The sequence below is a fragment of the Pipistrellus hanaki genome, assembly GCF_964339955.1.
Source record: "Pipistrellus hanaki genome assembly, chromosome: 4".
Taxonomy (NCBI): Eukaryota; Metazoa; Chordata; class Mammalia; order Chiroptera; family Vespertilionidae; genus Pipistrellus; species Pipistrellus hanaki.
The window spans coordinates 90,209,384-90,235,079 of NC_140506.1; the positions used below are offsets into that span (position 1 = coordinate 90,209,384).

The 25,696-nt window shown below is 57.9% G+C and overlaps 1 protein-coding gene across 1 annotated transcript; it reads right to left on the reverse strand.

Annotated features, from left to right (window-relative positions):
- Positions 1 to 3,086: 3,086 nt before the first annotated feature.
- Positions 3,087 to 25,488, reverse strand: GREP1 (glycine rich extracellular protein 1; the record flags this gene model as incomplete). Its single annotated transcript, XM_084882134.1, has 57 exons — positions 3,087 to 3,237; positions 3,443 to 3,496; positions 3,586 to 3,630; positions 3,871 to 3,984; positions 4,134 to 4,193; positions 4,285 to 4,314; positions 4,397 to 4,459; positions 4,875 to 4,907; positions 5,374 to 5,415; positions 5,670 to 5,714; positions 5,971 to 6,102; positions 6,339 to 6,374; positions 6,478 to 6,510; positions 6,600 to 6,629; positions 6,712 to 6,744; positions 8,540 to 8,572; positions 8,668 to 8,697; positions 9,277 to 9,309; positions 9,386 to 9,415; positions 9,793 to 9,828; positions 9,933 to 9,965; positions 10,041 to 10,070; positions 10,422 to 10,454; positions 10,531 to 10,560; positions 11,583 to 11,618; positions 11,735 to 11,767; positions 11,844 to 11,873; positions 12,410 to 12,442; positions 12,516 to 12,545; positions 12,936 to 12,971; positions 14,205 to 14,237; positions 14,313 to 14,342; positions 18,091 to 18,123; positions 18,199 to 18,228; positions 18,580 to 18,612; positions 18,688 to 18,717; positions 19,258 to 19,290; positions 19,368 to 19,397; positions 19,744 to 19,776; positions 19,851 to 19,880; positions 20,364 to 20,393; positions 20,492 to 20,554; positions 20,644 to 20,676; positions 20,762 to 20,794; positions 21,683 to 21,715; positions 21,842 to 21,901; positions 22,002 to 22,034; positions 22,137 to 22,169; positions 22,380 to 22,409; positions 22,506 to 22,565; positions 22,980 to 23,012; positions 23,297 to 23,356; positions 23,446 to 23,478; positions 23,817 to 23,852; positions 24,339 to 24,368; positions 25,194 to 25,226; positions 25,422 to 25,488. The coding sequence occupies 57 exons, from the start codon at positions 25,486 to 25,488 to the stop codon at positions 3,212 to 3,214; spliced, it is 2,277 nt and encodes a 758-aa protein (XP_084738260.1). The 3' UTR covers positions 3,087 to 3,211.
- Positions 25,489 to 25,696: the final 208 nt, after the last annotated feature.

Sequence of the window (25,696 nt, forward strand, 5' to 3'; positions counted from 1 at the left end):
GCGCCTCCTCTATGAGCGGCGGGCGGCCGCGCGCGCCCACGGGCCCGGGCGTGGCGGCGATGGCCGTCTCCGGGAGCGGCGGCAGCGGCAGGTGGCCGGAGCGCGGCGCGGGCGCGGGCAGGCGGGGCAGGTGCTGCAGGGCCAGCGCGGCGGCGGGCGGCGCCGGGACGCAAGCCTCGGGCGGCAGCTCGGGCAGCGCCAGGTGCGCGCCGGGGCCCCAGGGCGCCAGCGGCTCGGGCCGCAGCGGGAGCGAGGGCAGCGCGGGCAGCTGGGCCAGGGCGAGCGCCTTGGACGGCGGCGGCCCGGGCCGGAGGTCGGGAGGAAGGCCAGGCAGCGGCGGGTGCGGCAGGATCGGCGGCGGGGACAGCGAGAGCGACGCGCGGGCCCGGCCCGGCCGTGAGCGGGCGCGGGCGAGCCGCGGGTGCGAGCGGGAGCGAGAGAACCGCGTCGCCAGCTTGATGGTTGTCCGCTGCGCCCGGGCTCCGCTCGGGCAGCCCTTGCGCGCTTCTTCCCTCTGGCTGGAGTGTATGGGGGACCCCCCGGCCAATCAGAGCCCGGCACCGGTGCGTCCCAGCCAATCAAGAGAGAGTGTCCCGCCGGGCTACGCATCTTCTCCCCGAGGGCACTAATATCCCTGGCAGCCAATCAGAGGCAGCAGCGCTGTCTCCGGTCCAGCCAATCACTGTGTCCCCCGGCGCCGCGCGCTCCGCCTACTTTCCCTGACCGCAGGCGCTGCACACGCACGCCGGGCGCCCCCGCCTGGCCTGAGGGACCACTGAGCCGCTGCGAGCCCCTCGCCCCGCACCGCCCACCCACCTGCAGCTGCCCATGCGGAGAGTGGGTGGCTCTCCTCTTTTTGGTTAATGCCGGACTGATGTGCCAGCATGCGGGTCAAGATCTTCGGAGATTTCCACTAACTTATTTTATAGGAAAGATAAAGGGATATTAATTCTGTCCCGGCCGGTATGGCTTAGGAAGATGTTACTGATTAGATTTCCGTTAGAGCATCGACCACATAGGGTTCAATTCCTGATCAGGGCATACACCAGGTTGTGGGTTTGATCCCTAGTCGGATGCATATAGGAGGCAGTCAAATTTCTCTCTCTTTCCTCCTTTCCTCTCTCTCTGGAATCAATGAAAAACATATCCTCTGGTGAGGATTTTTTTAAATTAAAACTATATTAATTCAATAGCAAAGCTTGATTGACATGTAGCATTTGTTAATATTGCTAAGAATAGTAGATGACATGGGTGAAAATCATTAAAAAAAAAAAAAAAGAATGGTCAATTTACTTATATAAAAACCTTTATAATATTAGGACATTTCTAGGTGGGTACTGCCCTCCGAGACAGCCTGCTCAGTGGCCCTGTGCCCAGGTGTTGGCTCCTAATCCTGTTCTCCAGGAAAGAGATGATGTGGTTTATTCCTTACCTCAGGGAAGAGCGATATATGAGGAGACATTTTGGGTATTTTAAAGAATCAGTAGTTCTGTGAAAAAGCAAAAGTCTATAATGATTCTCAAATACAGCAAAATCAAATGAGGGGAATTAGGCTGGGATTCCAACAATGTTTACAGAATCTCCCAAAGGTTGATCCCCAAAATGTTGTGCATCCTGCGGTAACATTTGATCTCCCCTAAGTTATGGTAAACCAGGCCGTAAAGATGAACTAAGTTCCTCCTAGAGTGCCACATCCCATCAACTCTATTCAACTTGAATTCATTTTTTTCTCTTTTAAAAAATATTATTGACTTCTAGAGAGAGAGGAAGGGACAAGGAGAGACAGAAAGAAACATCAATATGAGAGCGAAATGTGGATCGGGTGCCGCTGGGGACTGAGCCCTCAATCTAGTCATGACCTGTGACCTCCTGGTTCTTAGGTCGATGCTCAACCACTGAACCATGCTGGTTGGGCTAATTTGAATTTTTTTTTTTTTTATAAATATATTTTATTGATTTTTACAGAGGAAGGGAAAGGGATAGAGAGTTAGAAACATCTATGAGAGAAAAATATCAATCAGCTGCCTACTGCACAGCCCCCACTGGGGATGTGCCCACAACCAAGGTACATGCGCCCTTGACCGGAATCGAACCTGGGACCTTTCAGTCCGCAGGCCGACGCTCTATCCATTGAGCCAAACCAGTCAGGGCCCAACTTGAATTCTTCAGTTAAAACTTCACCAGGTTGCAAGAAGAGGTGTGGGTTTGGAAAGACTCAGAACACAGAGGCTCATAGAGAATGATCCTGTAACTGGGTCAAAGTTCAGAATAGAGGGTCGATTCCCAGCCTCCATTCCAGACCCAGCCTCGGAGAGTAACCTGCGCTGCCTTCCTGGGTGAGTCAATGTGTAATCACGAGATGAGAAACTGAAGTGATCCAGTAGTGCTGACGCGGATAGTGGATTAGTAACTGGCTTTGTAAGATGTTTGAAAACATTCCGTAATCTGAGATAACAAGTGTCTCGTTTATTCACAGGAGTGCTTAGGAAGATGTTACTGATTAGATTCGCCCCACCCTCCATCAAGTAGATTAACTGTAAATAATAGTATGAAATACCTAAGGGAACTGAATTAATCAGAGTTGTACGGCAAGTAAAATATTTTAGGAGAACACCAACATGTCAGATTTATAATATAATGGAACATCAATCAAAGAATGTGAAAGTGAATTTTATATCCAAATTATACGATTAATCAGTAAAATGATGTCCAGAAGCCAGTGTCAAGCCTTAAGGAAAATGAGGTTTTAGTTTAATAAATTGTTATAAAGTAAGACACAAGTAATACACAAGCTCCCTAACAGGGATGTGGCTCCCCCAATAGATTGTTGTCAAGGGATGGCCCCTCCCCAAAGGCAGGCCTGAGTCTGTTCTGCTCTCTTGGTCTCTCCCATCAGAGCAAAGCCCGGAGCACACAGCCACACAGCTTGCCGAATAAATGAATGAATGAATGAATGAATGAATGAATGAGTGAGTGAATGAATGAGGTGCAAAGTGGAGACTGTAGGCCCAGGGGGCTCTAACCCCAGGCAGCCAATCCCACCCCCTCACCATGGCACACACAGGCAAACAGAAGCACATCGCCTTTATTAATCCTTCCAGCCCGCAGCAGACCCCCAGCCAGGGACAGGCCCAAGGCCTGGCCGTCCTTGCCAAGCAGACCGGGCTCTGGTCCAGAGGCTCTCAGGATGACCGAGGATCAGCTCAGGGGCTCAGCACATCCCAAAAGGGCAGTGGCCTGGGAAGAGGTGGGGCAGAGCTGTGGTGAGGTGCCCCCACCTCTCCGCCTGGGGGCAACGAGCCCCCCCTCCTCTGGTCTCTGAGGCTGGTCTCTCAGCGGACTCCAGGGGGTCTGAGGGGCTGGCATCCCTCCCGGAGCTGGGGCTTTGAAAGGGTGGCAGTGGTGGCATGGGGAGCGGGGACAGGGCCATGTGCCCCCTCACCTCCATAGCCGTTGTCCAGCGGGACACTGCTGCCTCGCCGCACCTCAGCGCCTCCTAAGGTACAATCAAGCCCGGGACCCGGGTCACAGAACTTTCCAGAGCTCCCCGCAGCTTCATCCCAGGCCTGGGAGAACCCCACTCACCAAAGGGTCTGGGGCCCGGCTCCGGCCTCAGCCGCTCATAGGGCCCTGGAGAGAGGGACGGAAGGGAGGAGCACTGCTTGGTCTGCTCTGTCACCTCCTCTTAGTCCAGGTTCCAGGCTCAGGGCCCCTGCTCTGCCTCTCCTCCTCCAGTCCCATTCATCCCGGTCCCCTCATCTTCCTCCACCATGAATGTCCCCCCATCGCCATAGGGCTATGGGGTGGGCCTGGGCTCAGGAACTACAGCCACCCCCACCCCCCTCAATGTTCTTCCACACACCCCATTACCTGGCTGGCTTTCGAGCCCTGGATATGCACCTCCGGCCTCATATCCGGGGTTCCAGGCAGCCCCCCAAGGCTGGAGGGAGGGCCAGGGAGAGCCCCGCAAAGCCTCAGTCTGACCTGCAGGAGGAGCGCTTCTGTGGGAACCACTGGCCACTGAACCGGAACACCCAGAATGCCCCAGTCCTCCCGGGGCCTCAGAGCCCCCCACCCCACCCCCGGCAGCCCTTTCCAGGGTTCACTCTGCTCCCTGAACTCTCATTTCTCACCGTTTCCTTCAGAGGCTGGAGCTGCAGCTTCAGGGTACACCAGCGCTTCTTCGCTGTACCCTGCGAGGCCCATGTGGTTCATTCCTAACCAGACCTTGGGGTCCCTTCCCCTCACCCCCTGCCTGCACTCTGCCCCCCGGATCCAACTCACGGTCTCTGAAGCCATCGGCCCCGGGGAACCCTGAGGAGGGAAGAGGCCAGAGGCATGAGCAGCCCCTGAGCCAGGAGCCCCTCCAACCTCCCAGGCCCCCCCCCCCCCGCACCTGGCTGCAGGAGGGCCCCGGTGAAGACCCCGGAGCCCAGGCCGCGGGTCCCGTAAGTGAGACCTGCAGGAGACAGACGGAGAGGGGCTGGGTGGGGGTGGGTGGACGGCAGTGGGGAAGCTATGGTGACCAGCTCCTGGAGAGACAGACTGACTCACACGGAGGTCCCCTAGAGGGGTGACATCCCCCCACCCTCAGCAAACTAACCCTGCTCAGCTCCTGGGAGCCTTCCCTGACTCCCCTCCAGGCCCGTCCCTTCCCTCCGGGCCTCCGTCTGTCACCCCACCCTCCCCTGAAATAGGATCGCGCCTGCTTCTGGCCACCATCGCAGCCCAAAGCATAGTAAACGTGAGCTGGGTGAGTAAGGGAAGAGACAGACATGACAGAGACAGCGACCAGGAGGGCTCATCATGAAGGAGGTGCCAGGTTGGGCCCAAGATGAGGGCCCGGGATGGGCATGGGGGGGAGAGAAACTCACCAACTGTCTGAGGTTTGAGGCCACCACCAAAGCCTAGAGGAGAGGAAACAGGGGTCAGAGATGGGGTCAGAAATGGCCACAAGGGTGGGTGTGGGGTGGGAGGAAGAAGAATTCAGATGTGCATGCATGCATAGAAGCCAAGCCCCGTGGTCGGCAAACTGTGGCTCGCAAGTCACATGCGGCTCTTTGGCCCCTTGAGTGTGGCTCTTCCACAAAATACCACGGCCTGGGCGAGTCTATTTGGAAGAAGTGGCGTTAGAAGAAGTTTACGTTTAAAAAATTTGGCTCTCAAAAGGAATTTCAATCGTTGTGCCGTTGATATGTGGCTCTGTGGACGCATGAGTTTGCCCACCACGGGTAACCAACGGACACAGACAACAGGGGGGTGAGGGCATGAGTGGGGGGGATAGGGGGAGTAATGGGAGAATAAGGACACATATGTAACACCTTTATCAATAAGTAAATTTTTAAAAAAAGAATGCCGACGAGGCCTCCTCACCCAGTCCTGCTCCGGGTCCGTAGCCATTTGAGGGGCGGAACGCTGGGGAGAGAACTGAGGTGAGGGGGAGGACCCACACTTTCCCAAGGATGGATCTTAGGGACTCTGAGGAGGAAGAAGGGACTCCTTCTACCCTCAGGGAGAGGAATCGGGATAACTGCGTTTAGAAAGCAGCACGAGAGGAGGAGGGCAGACTCCAAAGGGACCTTCCTGGCCGGAACAGCTGAGCAGCCTGGGAACAGGGTCATGGGGAGTGAGCCTGACCTGGACGGGGACAGAGGCAAGTGGACGCACACCTGCTTTCTGAGGCTTCAGTCCCCACGGGAAGGCTGGCGTCGGTGCTGGGAGGAGAGCCAGGAGACCGAGTGAGCCCAGGGCCCGGCAGGTCGGGACAGGGGGACAGGGGCGTGGGGGAGCTGCCATAGTGGGGGTCGCAGGGGTCTCAGAGCCCGAGTTCAGGCTTCTCCTCAGTCGGCTCACAAGCCTCAGTCTCAGCTGAAGAACAGGTGTGGGGGCTTCTGAGCAGCCCAGCCAGCCCAGCCCCTCCTGGGACCAGATACACCCCCTGCCTCCCATTGCAACCCACGCCACACTGACCTGGGAACCTGCCATTCTGCCCCGGGGCAGCGGGCTGGGGCTTGGAGCCCCAGCCACCTGCTCCATCAGCAGGGCCTCCCGGAGTGGGAAGCCTGGGGTGAAGCAATGGCGGAGCCTTCCCATGGCAGGGACCTGGATGGGAGGAGGGAGAGGGCAGTGGGCCCAGCCTTGTCTGGGTCTGGCCAGTCCACGGGCCTGCAGTAGCTTCTGGGGCGGGGGGACCATTGGCCAGGCCAGAAAAAGGCCGGTTCCTGTGGCTCACAACCTGCTCCGGGGACCGAGTGACCCAGCCCCCTAGCATGGTTTCTGCTATTTGCCCACCTCGCCCCAAGGCCTTTGAGCCCACCCTCCAGCTCCTGGGGCCTCACCTGCCTGGGCGCCCAGCCCGTTTCTGCTGCCATATCCTGAGGAGAGGAAAAGCAGGGGCGTGAGGGGTGTTTAGGGGCCGGGGGCCGGAAGGAGAGAGAGGAGAAGGCACAGGACAGAGACAGGGGCTCTCGCACTTGCCTGGCTTCTGAGGTTTCACACCCGCTTCCTGGCCTGCAGGAGAAATGAGGCAGCTTCAGAGGGGACAGCGCCTCCCCAGGGTGACCCTCCCTACCTGATCCCGAGACCCTGGCTGTGCTCACCAGGAGGGGGCCCATTTCCCGGAGTGTATCCTGGAGGGAGAGCGGGCATGAGGGCTGGGGCCTGGGAGGGGGGAGGCTTCAGGTGGAGGTGAGGGGGGCAGGGGGGGCTCACCTGGCTTTGGAGGGCTCATGCCCCCTGCGAGGCCTGGGGAGAGACAGACGGAGGCTGAGTGACAGGTGGACGCCATTCTGCCCCTTCTCTTTGCCCCATGGGACCCTGTGACACCTCTTCCCTCCGCCTCCCAGAACTCCGTGCCTGCCCTGCCTCTCTCATCTGGCTGGGCCCCTTCCCTCGGGAAGGCTCCTTCCAGCTCCCAGCACATTTCTGTAAACGGGGAGACAGGCAGGAGTTTTGAGGGGTCACAGATGCAGGGAACAATTTCTTTTTTTATTATTTTTATTTTTAAAAAATATTCTTTATTGCCGAAACCGGTTTGGGTCAGTGGATAGAGCGTCGGTCTGTGGACTGAAAGATCCCAGGTTCGATTTCCATCAAGGGCATGTATATTGGTTGCAGGCACATCTCCGGTGTGGGGTGTGCAGGAGGCAGCTGGTCGGTGTTTCTCTCATCGACGTTTCTAACTCTCTATCCTTCTCCCATCCTCTCTGTAAAAAATCAATAAAATATTTTTAAAAAATATTCTTTATTGATTTTTTTTTTTTTACAGAGGGGAAGGGAGAGGGAAAGAGAGTTAGAATCATCAATCAGCTGCCTCCTGAACACTCCCTACTGGGTATGTGCCTGCAACCAAAGTATATGCCCTTCACTGGAATCGAACCTGGGACCCTTGAGTCCAGAGTCTGTAAGCCGATGCTCTATCCACTGAGCCAAACCAGTTAGTGAGGGAATAGATAGTTTCTGGGGGTAAAGAGAAGGGGGGTCCAATCCGGACACTAATTTTAAATCTGGGGGTGTTTCCAACATCACCCAGCGATTTCCAGGGACCAGCTGGGTGTCTTAAAATCCTGACACGTCTCTGGAGACAGGCGCAGTCCCACAATACTGCTCCTCCCACTTCCGGTGCCAGATGCTCCTCCAGGCTGTCATCTGTGCTTCTGACCCACCAGCTATATAAGTCAGAAGTTCCGATGACCCCTCTTTGGGTTCAATTAACTTTCTAGAGTGTCTTCCAGAACTGAGGAAAACAGGTCCCAGACCACAGGCCTATTATGAAGGGATACAGTTCCGAAACAGCCCGGTGAGCAGAATATGCAGGTAAGGTCTGTATGTGAGAAGGCATTGGAGCGCCCATGCTCCAGCCCATCACCCTTCCCTCCACCCCACCCGCTTCCCCCACTGGAGGGAACTCTCCCAACCCCGCCCTTGGGGATTTTACTGAGGCTTCAGTACACAGGTACGATGGGTTAAGTCATTGGCGGATGGTGACTGAACTCAGTCTCCAGCACCGCCTCCTCCCGGAAGTAAAGGGGCGGGATTAAAAGTTGCAGCCCTCCAATCACAAGGCGGCAACCAGTCCCCACCCTCAGGTGACCTGGGGGCTTTCCAAAAGTCGCCTCATGAACAGCAAAAGAATTTAGGAAATTCCAAGGCTTTTGAGAGCCAACTCTGTGCCAGGAATGGGAGAAGACCAAATGCATATTTCTTTCTTTCTTTCTTTCTTTCTTTCTTTCTTTCTTTCTTTCTTTCTTTCTTTCTTTCTTTCTTTCACATATTTTATTGATCTTTTACAGAGAGGAAGGGAGAGGGACAGAGAGTTAGAAACATCGATGAGACAGAAACATCGACCAGCTGCCTCCAGCACACCTCCTACTGGGGATGTGTCCCCAACCAAGGTACGTGCCCTTGACCAGAATTGAGCCTGGGAATTTTCAGTCTGAAAGCCGACGCTCTATCCACTGAGCCAAAATGGTTTTGGCCAAGTGTATATTTCTTACCATAAATCGCAGCATCACAGTGTGGATAAAAAGAAAGGGTTTACCTGGCTTCTGAGGCTGCATGCCCTCACCGCCGCCTAGAGAAGAGATGGGAGCAGGTGAGGTCCCCCCGCCCACCCACGGCGTCTCCTCTAGGACTCAGCATGAGGCTCCCCAGGGCCCTCTCCACTACCTGGTCCGGGGCTGATGGGAGCCGCAGGGCCTGTGGGGACAGGAGAGGGACAGGCGGGAGCCCTAGGGTCTCTCCTGCCTCCTGCCACCTCCCTTCAATGGCCAACCCTGAGTGCTCCAGGTCCGGTGGGGCCCATGAGAGGACCCTGAGAACTGGATCGGGGTGAGGACACATCCTCCCTACACGGGCCCCTCCTCTCCTCCTTTCCAGCCTCTCCCAGCCCCTCAGGACCCAGCTGTTTGCACCATCCTGAGCAGGGGCCAGAGGAGCAGGAAGGATGGACAGGAGGCTTGGGGTGAAGGCTGGCAGGGAGCCAAGCCGGAACCTGGGAACATGGAGGTTGTCCCTGACCTTTTAATCATTCACCAATCCGGCCCCTCAAAGGCCTGGAGGGAGAGGGAGAGGACACCCAGATGCGGATGCCACCTCAGACCCCACCAGTCGTACCCAGCGAGGCTCCCAGCCCATTCTGGAACCAGGCCAAGGGGGGTGGGAGGAATAGGAGGACAGGGGAGCTATCAATATCTAACTGGGGTGTGAGTAGGTGCCAGGAGCTCTGAGTTTTGAAGAGGTAGAGAAAGAAGAAAGACAGGCAGGGGAGAGGCTCACCTGGCTTCTGGGGTTTCACACCCGCTCCAAAGCCTGTGGAGAGACAGGCAGCAGTGAGGGACCCCAGACCCCATCCCTGTGCCTCCCCAGAGCCCCGGCCCAGGCCTACCTGGTGCATGGCCATTCTGAGCTGCAGGGCCTGTGGGGAGAAGGTGGGGGGTGATCAAGGTGACTGTGGGTTGAGGGGATGAGCGGCTGAGGCCAGCCCTAGGGTACCCTGGTCTTGCTCCCACTTCTCTCCCCGTGGTCCTTGGTGCCTTCACACCCTTCACTCCCAAAGCAGGGAGGGTCCCTCTTCTTGGAGGGGTGAGACCTGCTCCATGCATTAGTGCTGAGGGAGGTGGTGAGAGTGAGGCTGACAGAAATGAGGAGGACAGGATGGCTGTTCCTCCCCGGGCCCAGGACTGGCACACCCCTCTCCAGGCATGGGAGGTAGAGAGGTGACAGCCTCTGCCAGGACCCCAGCCCTTGCTCCTGTCCCACAGAACCTCTCAGGACCAAGCCCACTGCCCTCACCTGCTGGGGCTCCCAGTCCGTTCCCAGGACCATATCCTGGGGAGGAAACACAGGGGGCGTGAGAGGCGCTGTGTGGAGGGGTCAGAGGAGCAGGACAGTCAGGCAGCCTCAGAGAGGAGGCCGGGTGTGGGGGTCCTCACCTGGCTTCTGGGGCTTCATGCCTCCCCCAAAGCCTGGAAAGGATGGGAGCAGCTGAGGGACTCAGAGCCCCGCCAGGGCCTCCCGGGTGCCCACCCGCTCCCTCCTACCTGCTCCAAAGCCGTTCTGGGGGGCTGGGCCTGGGGGTAGGGGGGGTGAGCTGAGGGCCCGGGGGTCTGGCTGAGGTGGAGGGAAAGGTGCCCCCTCTTAGGCCAAGTCAGAAAGCGGGGGTCCTAGAGGCTTCCAACTAGTCCCCCCCAATTATTCACCAGTCCTGCCCCTCCGAGGCCCGGGAGGGAGGGAGGCAGGAGACACCCAGACATAGACCCTAACCCTTGTCCCTCGCCCCCTAACATCACCTGGCTGGGCTGGGAGACTGTGCCCTTTCCCTTTTCTGAATCTTGGGGATCCAGATCCAGGGGTGGGTGTGAATGAGGGGAGGGGGCTCAGGGTTTGGGGGTGGAGAGAGAAAAGACTGGGGTGAGGCTCACCTGGCTTCTGGGGTTTCACACCCGCTCCAAAGCCTGTGGAGAGACAGGCAGCAGTGAGGGACCCCAGACCCCATCACCGAGCCTCCCCAGAGCCCCGGCCCACCCCTACCTGGTGCATGGCCATTCTGAGCTGCAGGGCCTGTGGGGAGAAGGTGGGGGTGATCAAGCTGGCTGTGGGCTGTGGGGCTGAGGGGCTGAGGCCAGCCCTGGGGTCCCCTGGTCTTGCCTCCCACTTCTCTCCGGGGTCCTTGGCACCCTGACACCTTTCACCCCTGAAGCAGGGAGGGTCCCCCTTCTCCGAGTTGTGAGGCCCCGCTCCATACATTAGGGCTGAGGAAGCTGTGAGAGAGCGAGGCTGACAGAAATGGGGAGGACACACTGTGGAGAACAGTATGGAGTTTCCTCAAAAAATTGAAAATGGAACTCCCATTTGACCCAGTAATCCCACTCCTAGGAATATATCCTAGGAAACTAGAAACACCAATCAGAAAGTATATATGCACCCCTATGTTCATAGCAGCACAATCTATAATAGCTAGGATTTGGAAACAGCCTAGGTGCCCTTCAGCAGATGATTGGATGAAAAAACAATGGTACATTTACACAATGAAATACTGTGCTGCCATAAAAAAGAAGGAATTCTCATCATTTGCAGCAACCTGGTTGGAATCAGAGAACATTATGCTGAGTGAAATAAGCCAGTCAATGAAAGAAAAATTTCACATGATCTCACTCATTAATGGATAATAAGGAACATTATAAACTGATGAACAAAAAGATTGATACAGAGACAGTAAAGAAACAAACAGACTGTCAAATTACAGCAGGGAGGTTAGGGAGATATGGGGGAGAGAAGAGATCAACCTAAGGACTTTTATGCCGGCATATAAGCATAACCAATGGACACAAAACGCTGGGGAGGGAGGGCATGTATGGAAGTGGGGGTGGGGGGTGAGGGGGTAATATCTTAATTAAAAAAATGAGAAAGAAAAAAAAAGAAAGAAATGAGGAGGACACGATGGCTGTCCCTCCTCTGGCCCAGGACTGGCAAACCCCTTTCCAGGCCTGGGAGGCGGAGAGGTGACAGCCCCTGCCAGGCCTCCAGCCCTTGCTCCTGTCCCCCCACCCCCAACTCCTCAGGACCAAGCCCACCGCCCTCACCTGCTGGGGCTCCCAGTCCATTCCCAGGACCATATCCTGGGGAGGAAACACAGGGGGGCGTGAGGGGCGCTGTGTGGAGGGGTCAGAGAAGCAGGACAGAGTCAGGCAGCCTCAGAGAGGAGGCCGGGGTGTGAGGGGGGTCTTTTTCTCACCTGGCTTCTGGGGCTTCATGCCTCCCCCAAAGCCTGGAAAGGATGGGAGCAGCTGAGGGACTCAGAGCCCCTCCAGGGCCTCCCCGGGTGCCCACCTGCTCCCTCCTACCTGCTCCAAAGCCGTTCTGGGGGGCTGGGCCTGGGGGGAAGGGAGGGTGAGCTGAGGGCCCGGGGGTCTGGCTGAGGTGGAGGGAAAGGTGCCCCCTCTTAGGCCAAGTCAGAAAGCTGGGGTCCTAGAGGCTTCCAACTAGTGCCCCCACCACCACCAATTATTCACCAGTCCTGCCCCTCGAGGCCCGGGAGGGAGGGAGGCAGGAGACATGCAGACTAGACCCTACCCCCTTCCAGGCTGGAAGCAATCTCACTTAGTCTCCTAATGCAGCTTTCTTTTCCTGTGATTCAGTGAACTTTTCTAGACTTGTTCATATATCTCGCCTCTTAGACCATGTTTTAAACACCTTTGTATCTCCCTAGCTGCTCAATAAATAATTGAATGAATGAAGGGAAAAAAATCATACACTATCACCCCACCCCCTAATATCACCTGGCTGGGCTGGGAGACTGTGCCAATTCTTTTTTCTGAATCCTGGGGATCCAGATCCAGGTGTGGGTGTGAATAAGGGGAGGGGCTCAGGCTTTGGGGGTGGAGAGAGAAAAGACTGGGGTGAGGCTCACCTGGCTTCTGGGGTTTCACACCCGCTCCAAAGCCTGTGGAGAGACAGGCAGCAGTGAGGGGCCCCAGACCCATCCCTGTGCCTCCCAGAGCCCTGCCCACCCCTACCTGGTGCATGGCCATTCTGAGCTGCAGGGCCTGTGGGGAGAAGGTAGGGGTGATCAAGCTGGCTGTGGGCTGAGGGGCTGAGGGGCTGAGGGGCTGAGGCCAGACCTGGGGTCCCCTGGTCTTGCCTCCTAATTCTCTCCCTATGGTACTTGGCACCCTGACACCCTTCACTCCCAAAGCAGGGAGGGTTCCCATTCTTGGAGGGGTGAGACCCGCTCCATGCATTAGTGCTGAGGATGGTGGTGAGAGCGAGGCTGACAGAAATGAGGAGGACACGATGGCTGTCCCTCCCCTGGCCCAGGACTGGCACACCCAGCTCCAGGCCTGGGAGGCAGAGAGGTGACAGCCTCTGCCAGGCCTCCAGCCCTCGCTCCTGTCCCCCCTCCCCCAGCCCCTCAGGACCAAGCCCACTGCCCTCACCTGCTGGGGCTCCCAGTCCGTTTCCAGGACCATATCCTGGGGAGGAAACACAGGGGGGCGTGAGGGGCGCTGTGTGGAGGGGTCAGAGAAGCAGGACAGAGTCAGGCAGCCTCAGAGAGGAGGCCGGGGTGTGGGGGGGTCTTTTTCTCACCTGGATTCTGGGGCTTCATGCCTCCCCCACCCCAGGCCCCTGCCCCAGTCCCTAACCCCCCTCCCTCTAAGAAGCTGGGATCCTAGAGGCTTCCAACTAGTGTAAGGTGACCAGATTTTAACATTGGTGAATCGGGACTCCATTAACTAGGGGTAGGAGGGGTTCTTGATTAAAAATTTGGTCTCTATGGATCAACAAAAATTTTCATAGAATGCTAAAAAAGTATTGTAATATATTTTTTAAAATTTCAACATAAGTTCAATTTACAAATATAATAAATAAATAAAAATTATGTATAGTCATGGCCGGCACTAGACTTTTTGCCCCCACTATAAAATATAAATAATACGAGTACTGTCTGCTAAATTCAAGATAATTTATGTATTTGTGAAATAAATAAATAAATAAATAACCTAACTTATCTGAATAGCTGATTTGTAATGACATCACTTGTTTAACTAGCTTACTAGCATGCAGTACGATGTGCATCGTCTGAGAGACAGATACAAAATGTTTTCGTCGTTGCCAATCCCAAAAAATGCCCTTGTTCATTCAGTCCAAACAATGGTGTTCGAATTCTAACAACTGATCAACAATGCAAACTTTGATAAGCAGTTCTCCATAATCAGTTCTCAACAATTATTTGTTATTATTAAAGTTTAACATTATAAAATTAACAAAAATAATATAAAACTCGTATCCTGGCTAAATAGCCACATGGCCGCCAAAAACCATATATTCCCTTTCCATTCTCCTGTCATTCCCCAGCTTGTCATGCATTCTTTCCAAAAATCGGGACTTTTTAAAAATGCCGTGGAACCCGGGACAAATTGTTCAAATTCAGGACTGTCTCGCCAAAGGCGGGACATCTGGTACCTTAACCTAGTGCCCCCTCAATTATTCACCAGCCCTGCCCATCCGAGGCCCAGGTGGGAGGGGGGAGGCAGGAGACACCCAGACATAGACGGCCCTCCCACCCCCAGTATCACCTGGCTGGGCTCAGAAACTGTGCCATTCCCTTTCCTGAATCCTGGGGATCCAGATCCAGGTGTGGGTGTGAATGAGGGGAGGGGGCTCAGGCTTTGGGGGAGGAGAGAAAAGAGTGGGGTGAGGCTCACCTGGCTTCTGGGGTTTCACACCCGCTCCAAAGCCTGTGGAGAGACAGGCAGCAGTGAGGGACCCCAGACCCATCCCTGTGCCTCCCCAGAGCCCCAGCCCAGGCCTACCTGGTGCATGGCCATTCTGAGCTGCAGGGCCTGTGGGGAGAAGGTGGGGGGTGATCAAGGTGACTGTGGGTTGAGGGGCTGAGCGGCTGAGGCCAGCCCTGGGGTACCCTCGTCTTGCCTCCCACTTCTCTCCCTGTGGTCTTTGGCCCCCTGACATCCTTCACTGGAGAAGGGAGGGTCCCTCTTCTTGGAGGTTTGAGACCCGCTCCATGCATTAGTGCTGAGGAAGGTGGTGAGAGCAAGGCTGACAGAAATGAGGAGGACAGAGTGGCTGTCCCTCCCGTGGCCCAGGACTGGCACACTGCTGTCCAGGCCTGGGAGGTAGAGAGGTGACAGCCTCTGCCAGGACCCCAGTCCTTGCTCCTGTCCCCCCTCCCCCAGCCCCTCAGGACCAAGCCCACTCCCCTCCTACCTGCTCCAAAGCCGTTCTGGGGAGCTGGGCCTGGGGGGAAGGGAGGGTGAGCTGAGGGCCCGGGGGTCTGGCTGAGGTGGAGGGAAAGGTGCCCCCGCTTAGGCCAAGTCAGAAAGCTGGGGTCCTAGAGGCTTCCAACTAGTGCCCCCTGCCCCCCAATTATTCCCCAGTCCTGGTCCTCCAAGGCCTGGGAGGGAGGGAAGAAGGCAGAAAATCCTTTCATCCCCCAATCTCCTGTCTGAGCTCAGAGACTGTGCCATTCCCTTTCCTGAATCCTGGGGATCCAGATCCAGGTGTGGGTGTGAATGAGGGGAGGGGGCTCAGGGTTTGGGGGAAGAGAGAAAAGACTGGGGTGAGGCTCACCTGGCTTCTGGGGTTTCATACCCGCTCCAAAGCCTGTGGAGAGACAGGCAGCAGTGAGGGACCCCAGACCCCATCACCGAGCCTCCCCAGAGCCCCAGCCCAACCCTACCTGGTGCATGGCCATTCTGAGCTGCAGGGCCTGTGGGGAGAAGGTGGGGGTGATCAAGCTGGCTGTGGGCTAGGGGCTGAGGGGCTGAGGCCAGTCCTGGGAGTCCCCTGGTCTTGCCTCCCACTTCTCTCCCCATGGTCTTTGACACCCTGACACCCTTCACTCCCGAAGCAGGGAGGGTCCCTCTTCTTCGAGGTGTGAGACCCAGCTCCATGCATTAGTGCTGAGGAAGGTGGTGAGAGAGCAAGGCTGACAGAATTGAGGAGGACAGGAGAGAGAACCAAGATGGCGGCCTAGGTAAGCACCTAAGCTGCTGCCTCACACAACAATTTCAAAACAACAACTTAAATCAGAATGGACATCATCCAAAAACACAGGAATGCTGGTAGAGTGGGAAATCTACAACTAGAAAGAAGGAGAGAGTCTCAGGTATCTGATTGGGAGCCGCAAAGTGCTGAGGTAGGGAGACGCAAGTGCAGAGAGGATGGGTGGCCGAGTGCCTGGCTGGAAGGAGGAGGAAAGGAAGCCCCCAAGTGCACTGAACCCCAATTCCATCTGCAATGAACCGCAACCCCAGCTTATACATCATAGACCACACTCTTATGGGTGGAGTCCGGACTGTAAGAAAGGTACCTGGATACTCAGAGATTGGGAGACTGGGAGAGCCGGGAGCTGCAGCGGACAGGGTCCACAGTTATGGGCCAGTGAGTGTGCACAGAGAGGTCTGACCTCGGAAGTTGCCACAGCAGAAGGAATCAGAAGCTCCAGACTACAGAGACACAACCCAATTCCGAGCGAGCCCCCAGGGACCCCACACTCTTGCATAGGGAATCAGGATGATCAGGCAAAAAGTCAGGGGAGTGCACAAGGGTAGGGCTGACGGGAAGCCAAGACTGTCAGCTCAGCCTTGAGACTCCACCCCATCCAAGCTGAGCTCAGAAGCTTTTGCAATTATGCAAGTCTGATCCTATAAGACTGTCTCCAGCCGAAACTGGTTTGGCTCAGTGGATAGAACGTCAGCCTGTGGACTGAAGGGTCCCAGGTTCGATTCCGGTCAAGGGCATGTACATTGGTTGCGGGCATTTCCCCCGTGGGGGATGTGCAGGAGGCGGCTGGTCGATGTCTCTCTCTCTCATTGATGTTTCTAGCTCTTTATCTCTCTCCCTTCCTCTCTGTAAAAAATCAATAAAATATATTTAAAAAAAAAAAAAAGACTGTCTCCAATACAGAAGGTATCCCACAGTAGACACAGTTGTCACCCACATCCAATTGACCTAAAGGTCAATTCCTCACAGGGATACAGACATTAATCAAGACTTAACTACAATAAGGCTGTACACGCAGTCCACAAAGAGAGCACCAAGAGTGTCTACCTCAGGTGACTGGAGAGGGGCCATATAGGACACCAAACACACAAAGCCATCCTACCAACTCTGGGAAGCAGCGAAAATGCCTAGACAAGGAAATAGATCTCAAACGAAAGAGATGGAGACAAAAGACTGGATATAGAGTTCAAAACCACAGTTATAAGGTTTTTCAAGAATTTCCTAGAAAAGGCCGATAAAATAAAGGAGACCTTTGAGGATATGAAAAGGGATCAACTAGAAATAAAGAATACATGTCTGAAATAAAAAAATATTATACAGAGTCCTAAACACAGAATGGAAGATTGCAAGAATCAAGTCAAAGATGTGGAACACAAAGAGCCAGAGGAAACTCCTCCACAGAAGCAAGAAGACAAGAGAATCCAGAAAGTTGAAGAAACCTCTGGGACAACTTCAAGCAAACCAACATCAGAATTTATGGGGAATCCCAGAAGAAAAGACAGAGAAAGATACTGAAAGCCTATATGGAAGAAATAGTGACAGAAAACTTCCCCCACCTGGTGAAAGAATTAGACTTACAAGTCCAGGAAGCGCACAGAACTCCAAACAAAAGGAATCCAAAGAGGACCACACCAAGACACATCATAATTAAAATTCCAAGAGCAAAAGACAAAGAGACAATATTAAAAGCAGCAAGAGAAAAACAGGTAGTTACCTAAAAAGGAGCACCCATACGATTGCCAGCTGATTTCTCAACAGAAACCATGCAGGCCAGATGGGAATGGCAATAAATATTCAAGGTGATGAATAGTAAGAACCTACAGCCAAAATTACTCTACATAGCAAAGCTATCACTCAGAATCAAAAGCCAGATAAAAAGCTTCACAAATAATAATAATAAAAAAAAGCTAAAGGAGTTCATCACTGCCAAACCAAAATTATATGAATTGCTGAAGGGGGTTCTTTAGGAAGAGGAAGAAGATAAAGATAAAAATTATGATCAACAAATTCGTAACTATCAACAAGTGAAACTAAAAGCCAAGAGAATTAAAAAACCTAATGAACAATATTAACTGTTGAATATAACAGAATCAGAGGTATGGAAGGGGAGTGGACTGACGATTCTCAGAGATAAGGGGAGAGGGGTGTGTGGGAAGAGACTGAACAAAAACTGTGCACCTATGGATGAGGACAATATGGGGTGGGAAAAGGGCAGAGGGTGAAATGGGAACCTGGTGGAGGGGAGCAATTAGGGGGGGTGGAGGGAAAGAGGAACATTTGTAATAATCTGAACAATAAAGATTTATTTACAATAAAAAATGGGGAGGACAGGATGGCTGTCCCTCCCCTGGCCCAGGACTGGCACACCCCTCTCCAGGCCTGGGAGGCAGAGAGGTGACAGCCCCTGCCAGGCTCCCAGTCCTTGCTCCTGTCTCCCCTCCCCCAACCCCTCAGGACCATATCCTGGGGAGGAAACACAGGGGGCGTGAGGGGCGCTGTGTGGAGGGGTCAGAGGAGCAGGACAGTCAGGCAGCCTCAGAGAGGAGGCCGGGGTGTGGGGGGCCTCACCTGGCTTCTGGGGCTTCATGCCTCCCCCAAAGCCTGGAAAGGACGGGAGCAGCTGAGGGACTCAGAGCCCCTCCAGGGCCTCCCGGGTGCCCACCCGCTCCCTCCTACCTGCTCCAAAGCCGTTCTGGGGGGCTGGGCCTGGGGGGAAGGGAGGGTGAGCTGAGGGCCCGGGGGTCTGGCTGAGGTGGAGGGAAAGGTTCCCCCTCTTAGGCCAAGTCAGAAAGCTGGGGTCCTAGAGGCTTCCAACTAGTGCCCCCCAATTATTCACCAGTCCTGCCCCTCGAGGCCCGGGAGGGAGGGAGGCAGGAGACACCCAGACATAGACCCTAACCCTCGTCCCTCGCCCCCTAATATCACCTGGCTGGGCTGGGAGACTGTGCCCTTTCCCTTTTCTGAATCCTGGGGATCCAGATCCAGGTGTGGGTGTGAATGAGGGGAGGGGGCTCAGGGTTTGGGGGTGGAGAGAGAAAAGACTGGGGTGAGGCTCACCTGGCTTCTGGGGTTTCACACCCGCTCCAAAGCCTGTGGAGAGACAGGCAGCAGTGAGGGGCCCCAGACCCATCCCTGTGCCTCCCCAGAGCCCCGGCCCACCCCTACCTGGTGCATGGCCATTCTGAGCTGCAGGGCCTGTGGGGAGAAGGTAGGGGTGATCAAGCTGGCTGTGGGCTGAGGGGCAGAGGGGCTGAGGGGCTGAGGGGCTGAGGCCAGCCCTGGGGTCCCCTGGTCTTGCCTCCCACTTCTCTCCCCGGGTCCTTGGCCCCCTGACACCCTTCACCCCTGAAGCAGGGAGGGTCCCCCTTGGAAGTGTGAGACCCCGCTCCATGCATTAGTGCTGAGAAGGGTGGTGAGAGAGTAAAACTGACAGAAATGAGGAGGGCAGGATGGCAGTAGATTCAGGACAGAGTCAGGCAGCCTCAGAGAAGAGCCAAGGGTGTGTGGGGTCTTATCCTTACTTGGTTTCTGCAGGCCACAGGCCAACACCCCATCTCAGGACACCTAGTTCACTGCCTTCCCCACCCCAGTCCCTAACCCCCTCTCCCTCTACGGAGCCTGGGCTCCTGCCCCAGAGAAGGCCCCGCTGGCTGCACAGCCTGGAGGGACAGCAGTGTGAGCGGGGCTCTGGCTTCAGAGGGCACAGGAACGGGGACAGGACCACTGAGGCCTCACCTGGCTTCTGGGGCTTCATGCCTCCCCCAAAGCCTGGAAAGGATGGGGAGCAGCTGAGGGACTCAGAGCCCCTCCAGGGCCTCCCCGGGTGCCCACCCGCTCCCTCCTACCTGCTCCAAAGCCGTTCTGGGGGGCTGGGCCTGGGGGGAAGGGGGGGTGAGCTGAGGGCCCGGGGGTCTGGCTGAGGTGGAGGAAAAGGTGCCCCCTCTTAGGCCAAGTCAGAAAGCTGGGGTCCTAGAGGCTTCCAACTAGTGCCCTCCCCCCCCCAATTATTCACCAGTCCTGCCCCTCCGAGGCCCGGGAGGGAGGGAGGCAGGAGACACCCAGAAATAGACGGCCCTCCACCCCCTGTATCACCTGGCTGGGCTCAGAGACTGTGTCATTCCCTTTCCCCAATCCTGGGGATCCAGATCCAGGTGTGGGTGTGAATGAGGGGAGGGGGCTCAGGGTTTGGGGGTGGAGAGAAAAGACTGGGGTGAGGCTCACCTGGCTTCGGGTGTTGCACCCCTGCTCCAAAGCCTGTGGAGAGCCAGGGAGCAGTGAGGGATTGGAGCCCATGTCTGTGCCTCCCCAGAACCTCTGGGTGTCCCTACCTGGTCCATAGCCGTTTTGAGCTGCAGGGCCTGGTGGAAGGAGAGAGGGGGCTGTGGCTCCCTGAGGCTCTGCCCTGAGCCTGGCCCTTAGGTGCTCACCCCAGACCTGATCCTCGGCTTCCCCTGGAGCCCAGCCTCTTCCAGAGCCTGAATGCCAGAGCTAGCTGCCAGGTCCGGGTGGGTAGGTACTGCCAGGACCCATGCCAGCCGGCCAGCAGGGTGGACTTGAGGCCTCCTCCTCCTCTCCTGCTCTCAGCAGTGCTCCTGCCCCAAGGCCTCCCAGCCTTTTCCAGCGCCTGCACCCTCCCTGGTCCGCACTTCTCAGCGCGCCGCGCCCTCTAGTGGGCATCCTGGCCCCTGCGTTGCATTCACACTCCTTTCCTGTCTGCCTCCGCCTGCCCACATGCCCCAGGCTCTGGGAGGGCCTGTCTCCAGCAGCTGGCTGGCCCCTGGATATTTGTTCAATGAGTGTTTCTGTGGGAAACCGCGTGGGAGAGGCGGAGCGGGGCTCACCTGGCTTCTGAGGTTTCAGTCCTCCGGGACCTGAGGGAGAGAAGGCTCTGTCCCTGAGTCTGTAGGTCCACCCCGCCCCTCCTCTTCCCTCAGCACTGGGCTCAGGCACCCCCCACCCCCCGCAGCACCCCTGGTCCTGAGCCCCAGGGCCTTGCCTGGCTGGACTCCGGCTCCCGGGAAGGCCCCGAGTCCTGGGGAGACAGAGCAGGAGGGGGTGAGGGGAGAGCGGGGACTTGGGTGGAGCAGACAGATAAGGAGCCATTAGACAGAGCGGGCTCACCTGGCTTCTGGGGCTTTCCATTCCCTCCGTAGCCTGGGGGAGAGAAGAGCAGGTGAGGGGCCCCGAAGTCCCGCCGCTGGGCCTGCTTCCGCCCTCATACCCCCGCTGTGCCCTCTACCTGGTCCAAAGCCATTCTGTGCTGCCACACCTGCTGGGGGGAGGGGACACAGAAGAGCTGGGCGCTGCTGGCGGGGAAATGGCCCCAGCCTCCCTGGCCTGCCCTCCATGCAGCCTGGCCAGACTCACAAAGCGGCGGGTGACTGTGGGGCCTGTGTCCTGTGTCAGGGAAGGACTAGGGGGACCGAGGCAGGGAGGAACGGGCCCCAGGCCCCTCCCCACAGCCGCCCTCCATGTGGGGCCACTCTCAGGTGCTAACTCCCGCTGCTTCTTGCTTTGAGGCCAGACGTCCAGGGGCCCAGGGTTAGGAGCATCAGCCTCCCGGAGCTGGGGTTTTTATTTTCTTTTAGTATATTTTATTGATTTTTTTTTTACATCAATAGGAGAAACACTGATCAGCTGCCTCCTGCACAACCCCCACTGGGGATGTGCCTGCAACCAAGTCATGTGCCCTTGACCGGAATTGAACCTGGGACCCTTGAGTCCACAGACCAACACTCTACCCACTGAGCCAAACCAGTCAGGGCCAGAGCTGGGGTTTTCACTCTCTGCTTAACCCCAGGCCTCCAGCTCCCTTCCAGCCTCAGGATCTGCTTCTCCCTTTCCAGCTCCCATGAGTGCTCCACCCCATCAGTCCTGACCACCGTCCTCGAGATGGCTCTGGGCCTGTGGCTCAGCCCAGGAGTCCCCAGCTCAGTGCAGGCTGACCGAGGTGTCCGCTGTGCCCAGCCGGGCCTGGCTCAGGTGAGTGAAGGGAATGAGCCCCTCTGCTGGGAGCCAGGGTTAAGGAGCTGTGAGCTCCCTCCCCTAGACGCGTAGCCAGTGGGCCAGATCCCGGCGGGAGCGGCAGTGTGAGGAGGGGTCTGGGATGGGGAGGGACAGAATCCAGAAGGTGGCCAGGCAGGCGGGCTCACTCGCTCACCTGGTGGCTGCTGCTTCCCGCTTCCGCCCAAGCCTGGGGAAGACCAAGAGCCACTGAGCCGCGTGGACCCCACCCCACGGAAATCTATTTCTGCCCTCCTGACCCCCCAGCTCCACCCTCTTCCTTCCTGGGGCCCCAGGGTGGCCCAGGCGTCCTCACCTGGCTGGGCTCCGCCTCCCGGGAAGGCCTGGGCTCCCATCTTATTCCCATTGCCAAATGCTGGGAGACAGCGGGAGGAGCTAAGTTTAAGCCAGAGGCAGGGGGCAGGGGGCAGATGGAAGACAGGACTACAGGGACCTGGGCACTGGGTAGGGCTCACCTGGCTTTGGCGGTTTCACACCCGCTCCGACCCCTGAGAAAGAGATGGGGACCAGGTAGAGGAGCCTGGCGTGCCCTTGACCCCCCAAACTGAAGCGGGTGCCCCCAGCTCTCACCCCATCACCCCATCGCCTACCTGGTCCCTGGCCACCATTCTGAGGGGCAGGGCCTGTGGGGAGAGGGAGGGTGGGGGCTACCCATGTGCTGTCCTCTCCCAGGACCTCTGTGCCCCCCTCGCTGGCAGTTCCCAGGGAGCCCGTGTGAGAAGGGCCTGGGAGTCGGGGGAAACCGCCCCCTCTCCCCCCCCCCCCCCCAAGACCAGCTCCGTGAGGAAACGGCCCTGGGAGGCTGATGGTGCCAGAGCTTGGCCTCCACTCACCTGGCTTCTGCGGTTTCCCCCCTCCCAGGCCTAGGAGGAGACAGACAGAGGTCACTGACCCCCCTACGCTCAGGAATGCAGACGTGACCCTGCCACCCCCTCTGCTGCCTGCCCCGTGGCCCTCACCTGGCCAGGATCCTGCCCCCGGAAAAGCGCCGGTTCCCAGGCCATTTGGGCTCCCGAATCCTGGGGACACAGGGTGGGGGCTGTAGCCTGAGGTGGGCAGGTTTGGGGCACACAGAGGAACTGGGGTGCACATGCCGGACGGGGCTGGCTCTGCACTCACCGGGCCTCGGAGGCTCCATTCCCCCGCCCAGCCGGACGAGGAGCGGCAGAGGCTGAGCCCGCCATTCTCCCCCAAGAGCCCAACTCTCCTCTGCTGGTTCCGGGTCCCAGCTCTGCCCCCCTCCCTCCCTGGACCGCAGGGTGGGGCGGTGTCCTCACCTGGCTGGGCCCCCGGCCCCGGGAAGGCACCAGCGCCCGGGCCAGCTCCGTATCCTGGGGAGACAGCCAGAGGGGGGAGGGGGGAGGAGCGGCTTCCAAGGGAGGGAGCCGGCGGTGTGAGGCGGACAGAGGGAGGGGCGTGGGGAGGAGGCTCACCTGGCTTCTGGGGCTTCGCGCCCCCCCCAAAGCCTGAGGACAGAGATGCGGGATGTGAGGGGACCCCAGGGGCCCCGTCTCTTCCTAGGGCTCCATGGCCATGCTGAGCTGAGAGGCAGGGCAGGGGCATTTGGGGTCCCAGCTGGGGTGAGGGTGAAGCAGGGGTTACCCCGCTCTGCTATCCTCAAACCAGGTATCAGGAACCCGTAGGTCCTTCCCTCTGCCTCCAATGAGTCACCAGTGCTGCACCCCAGGTGGGGGGGCTGGGATAAGCACCCCCTAATACCGACCCAGCCCTCTCCCCGCACCCCCCTCACCTGGTTGGGCTGCGGCACCTGGGAAGGCCCCTGCTCCATGCCCGTTCCGGGTCCCGAACCCTGAGGACACAGGGCGGAGGGTCAGCGAGGAGGAGAGACAGCGGGGCCACAGGGTCGGGCATGCAGATGGAGACAAGCAGGCGGCTCACCTGGCTGGTGGGGTTTTGTGCCCCCTCCGACGCCTGAGAGGGAGATGGATCACATGAGGGTCTGAAGAGACCCCATTTCAGGGATGCCCCTAGAATACTGGTCCCAGTTCCCCCCAAACACACTCTGAGCCCACCTCCGCCAGTGCTGTAGCCACTCTGAGCTGGAGGGCCTATGGGGGGGGGGGGAGTGATCTGGGGGTTTGGGGTCCTAGATGGGGTGGGTGTGCAGGATCCGTGGACCCAGCCAGAAACAGCAAACCTGCAGGCGCCCAACCTCCCCCTCTCCCCCCAGAACCCTTCACTGACCCCCCCATCCCTGAGGCTTGGGAGGGAGCGGGGAGAGGACCAACCCCAGACCCCATCTCTCTCACCTGGCTGGGCTCCCAGGCCATTCCTGGCCCCAAATCCTGGGAGGACAGATAGCGGCGAGGGGTGTGAGAGAAAGATGGGGAGACAGAAAGAGAGACAGTGGGGGCTGGGCAGGGCTCTGAAGTTCAATGCCCCAGGAGCCTGGGGGAGACGCAGGGAGCAGGCCAGGGGCCCAGGGGCCCCTTTCCCCCTCCCCCACCCCCACAAAGCCCAGGGGACGTGCTGTGAGGGGCTGCGTCAGATGACACCACAACAGTCTTGATGGATTCCAGTGTGTGCCGGAGGGAAAGCAGAGCACCTGCTGGAAGGGGTCTTAGTGGGCGTCTCTGCCTGAGGGGTGTCAGGTGCTTCTGGGACGGCGGCCCCCCCCTAATCCTATTTACCCATCCTTTACCGACTCCCAGCCATGGGGGGCATAGCTGGGGGATAAATGGTGTGTTGGGCCTAGGGGGCAGCAGGGACCAGGAGCTTGGGTGCTCTGGCCTCATTGGGAGGATACCGAGCTGCCCTCCCCCCAGCTTTACCTGGTCTGTAGCCATTCGGGCTCCCTAAGCCTGCAAGGTCAGGGAGAAGGGGGTGACTAGGAGGGGCAAGGAGGGCCAGATGTTCCCTCCCACCCTGCAGAGCAGGAGTGCACCCCCTCCTCCCTGGGACTCACTTTCTACTCTGATCACAGGAGGAGCAAGGACAGAACCAGGGGGACAGCCTGGTGGCCAAGAGGGGGCGCCTGGGCTGTGCCTGGGGCAGGTCCCCCATCCCTCTTCCTCAGGGGGGTGTGTGCCTCTTCCCTCCACTCTTACGGGAGCATCTGGGACCCCTCCTTTCCTGGAAATGTCCTCCTCCTCACCCGTCCCTCAGAGTTTCTCCGCAGCAGCTCAGACACTGAGGTCTCTGGAGGGAACCCTTTCTCCCGCCCACACGATGCCACAGGCTGCTGGAGTGAAGACCCTTTTGTGACCCCCAGCCCCCTACTCCCCTCCCCAAGCTCCAGCCTCCTCTCCTCCCATCCTCCAGGCCTTTGGCCCCCATGGTTCCAGAGATTTCCTCCCCTGTCCTGTTATAATCCGGATCCCTGCCCTCACAGACCCAGCTCCAAGCCCCTCCTCCGGGCTCCAGCGTGCTCGTGCCCAGAGGTGAAATTCTGCCCCATCTCACTGTGTCCTCAGGGCTCAGGTCTGTGCTTCCACACGTGAGCTGACCCTGGACAAGACTGACTGCCAGGAAGACAGAGAGGGACCCTGTGCTCTCCTGGGCTCCACGTCTGGATCCCAGAGCTGGGGAGCGTCTGGGGCTGTCCCCCAGAGACCATGACCCGGGGCGGGGGGGGGGGGGGAGACCAGGTCCTCTTCTTGAACCCCAGTGCCGGAGGGTCCACTCACCTTTTCCTAGGCCAGCAGACAATGAAGGCAGCCCTGGGGAGCAGGGATTGCTGACTCAGAGTGGGGACCCAGGGGCAGGACCCATGCATATATACCCCAATGCCCCCCAAACCCAGACTTCACACACCCAATCCTCCCGCTCTGGAGCCCCAGCCTCAGGCCCGATGCTCTTCCTACACCCCCAGCTCCAACCCCAGCTGCCCAGACCCGGTAGCTGCCTGCCCTCACCGCCCTGGAGGCTTTCAGAAGTCAGGCAGAGCAGGAAGAGGGCCGCGGGGAAGGCCCGGGTGCCCATGATGCTGGCAGAGTGGGAGCGCACACACCCCTCGAGCCTTTAAACACCCTCACCCAGGCCCCCTGCTGCGAGTGACAGAGGCTCCTGGGCAGACCCCGGGGCCAGCCCCCACCTCCCTCTGCGCGGGAGGCCAGTCCTCGGCCTGCTCCCTGCCCCGCTCCTCATCCATCATGGGTGCTGACAGCTGGGACAGGCCCCCACCTGGCGG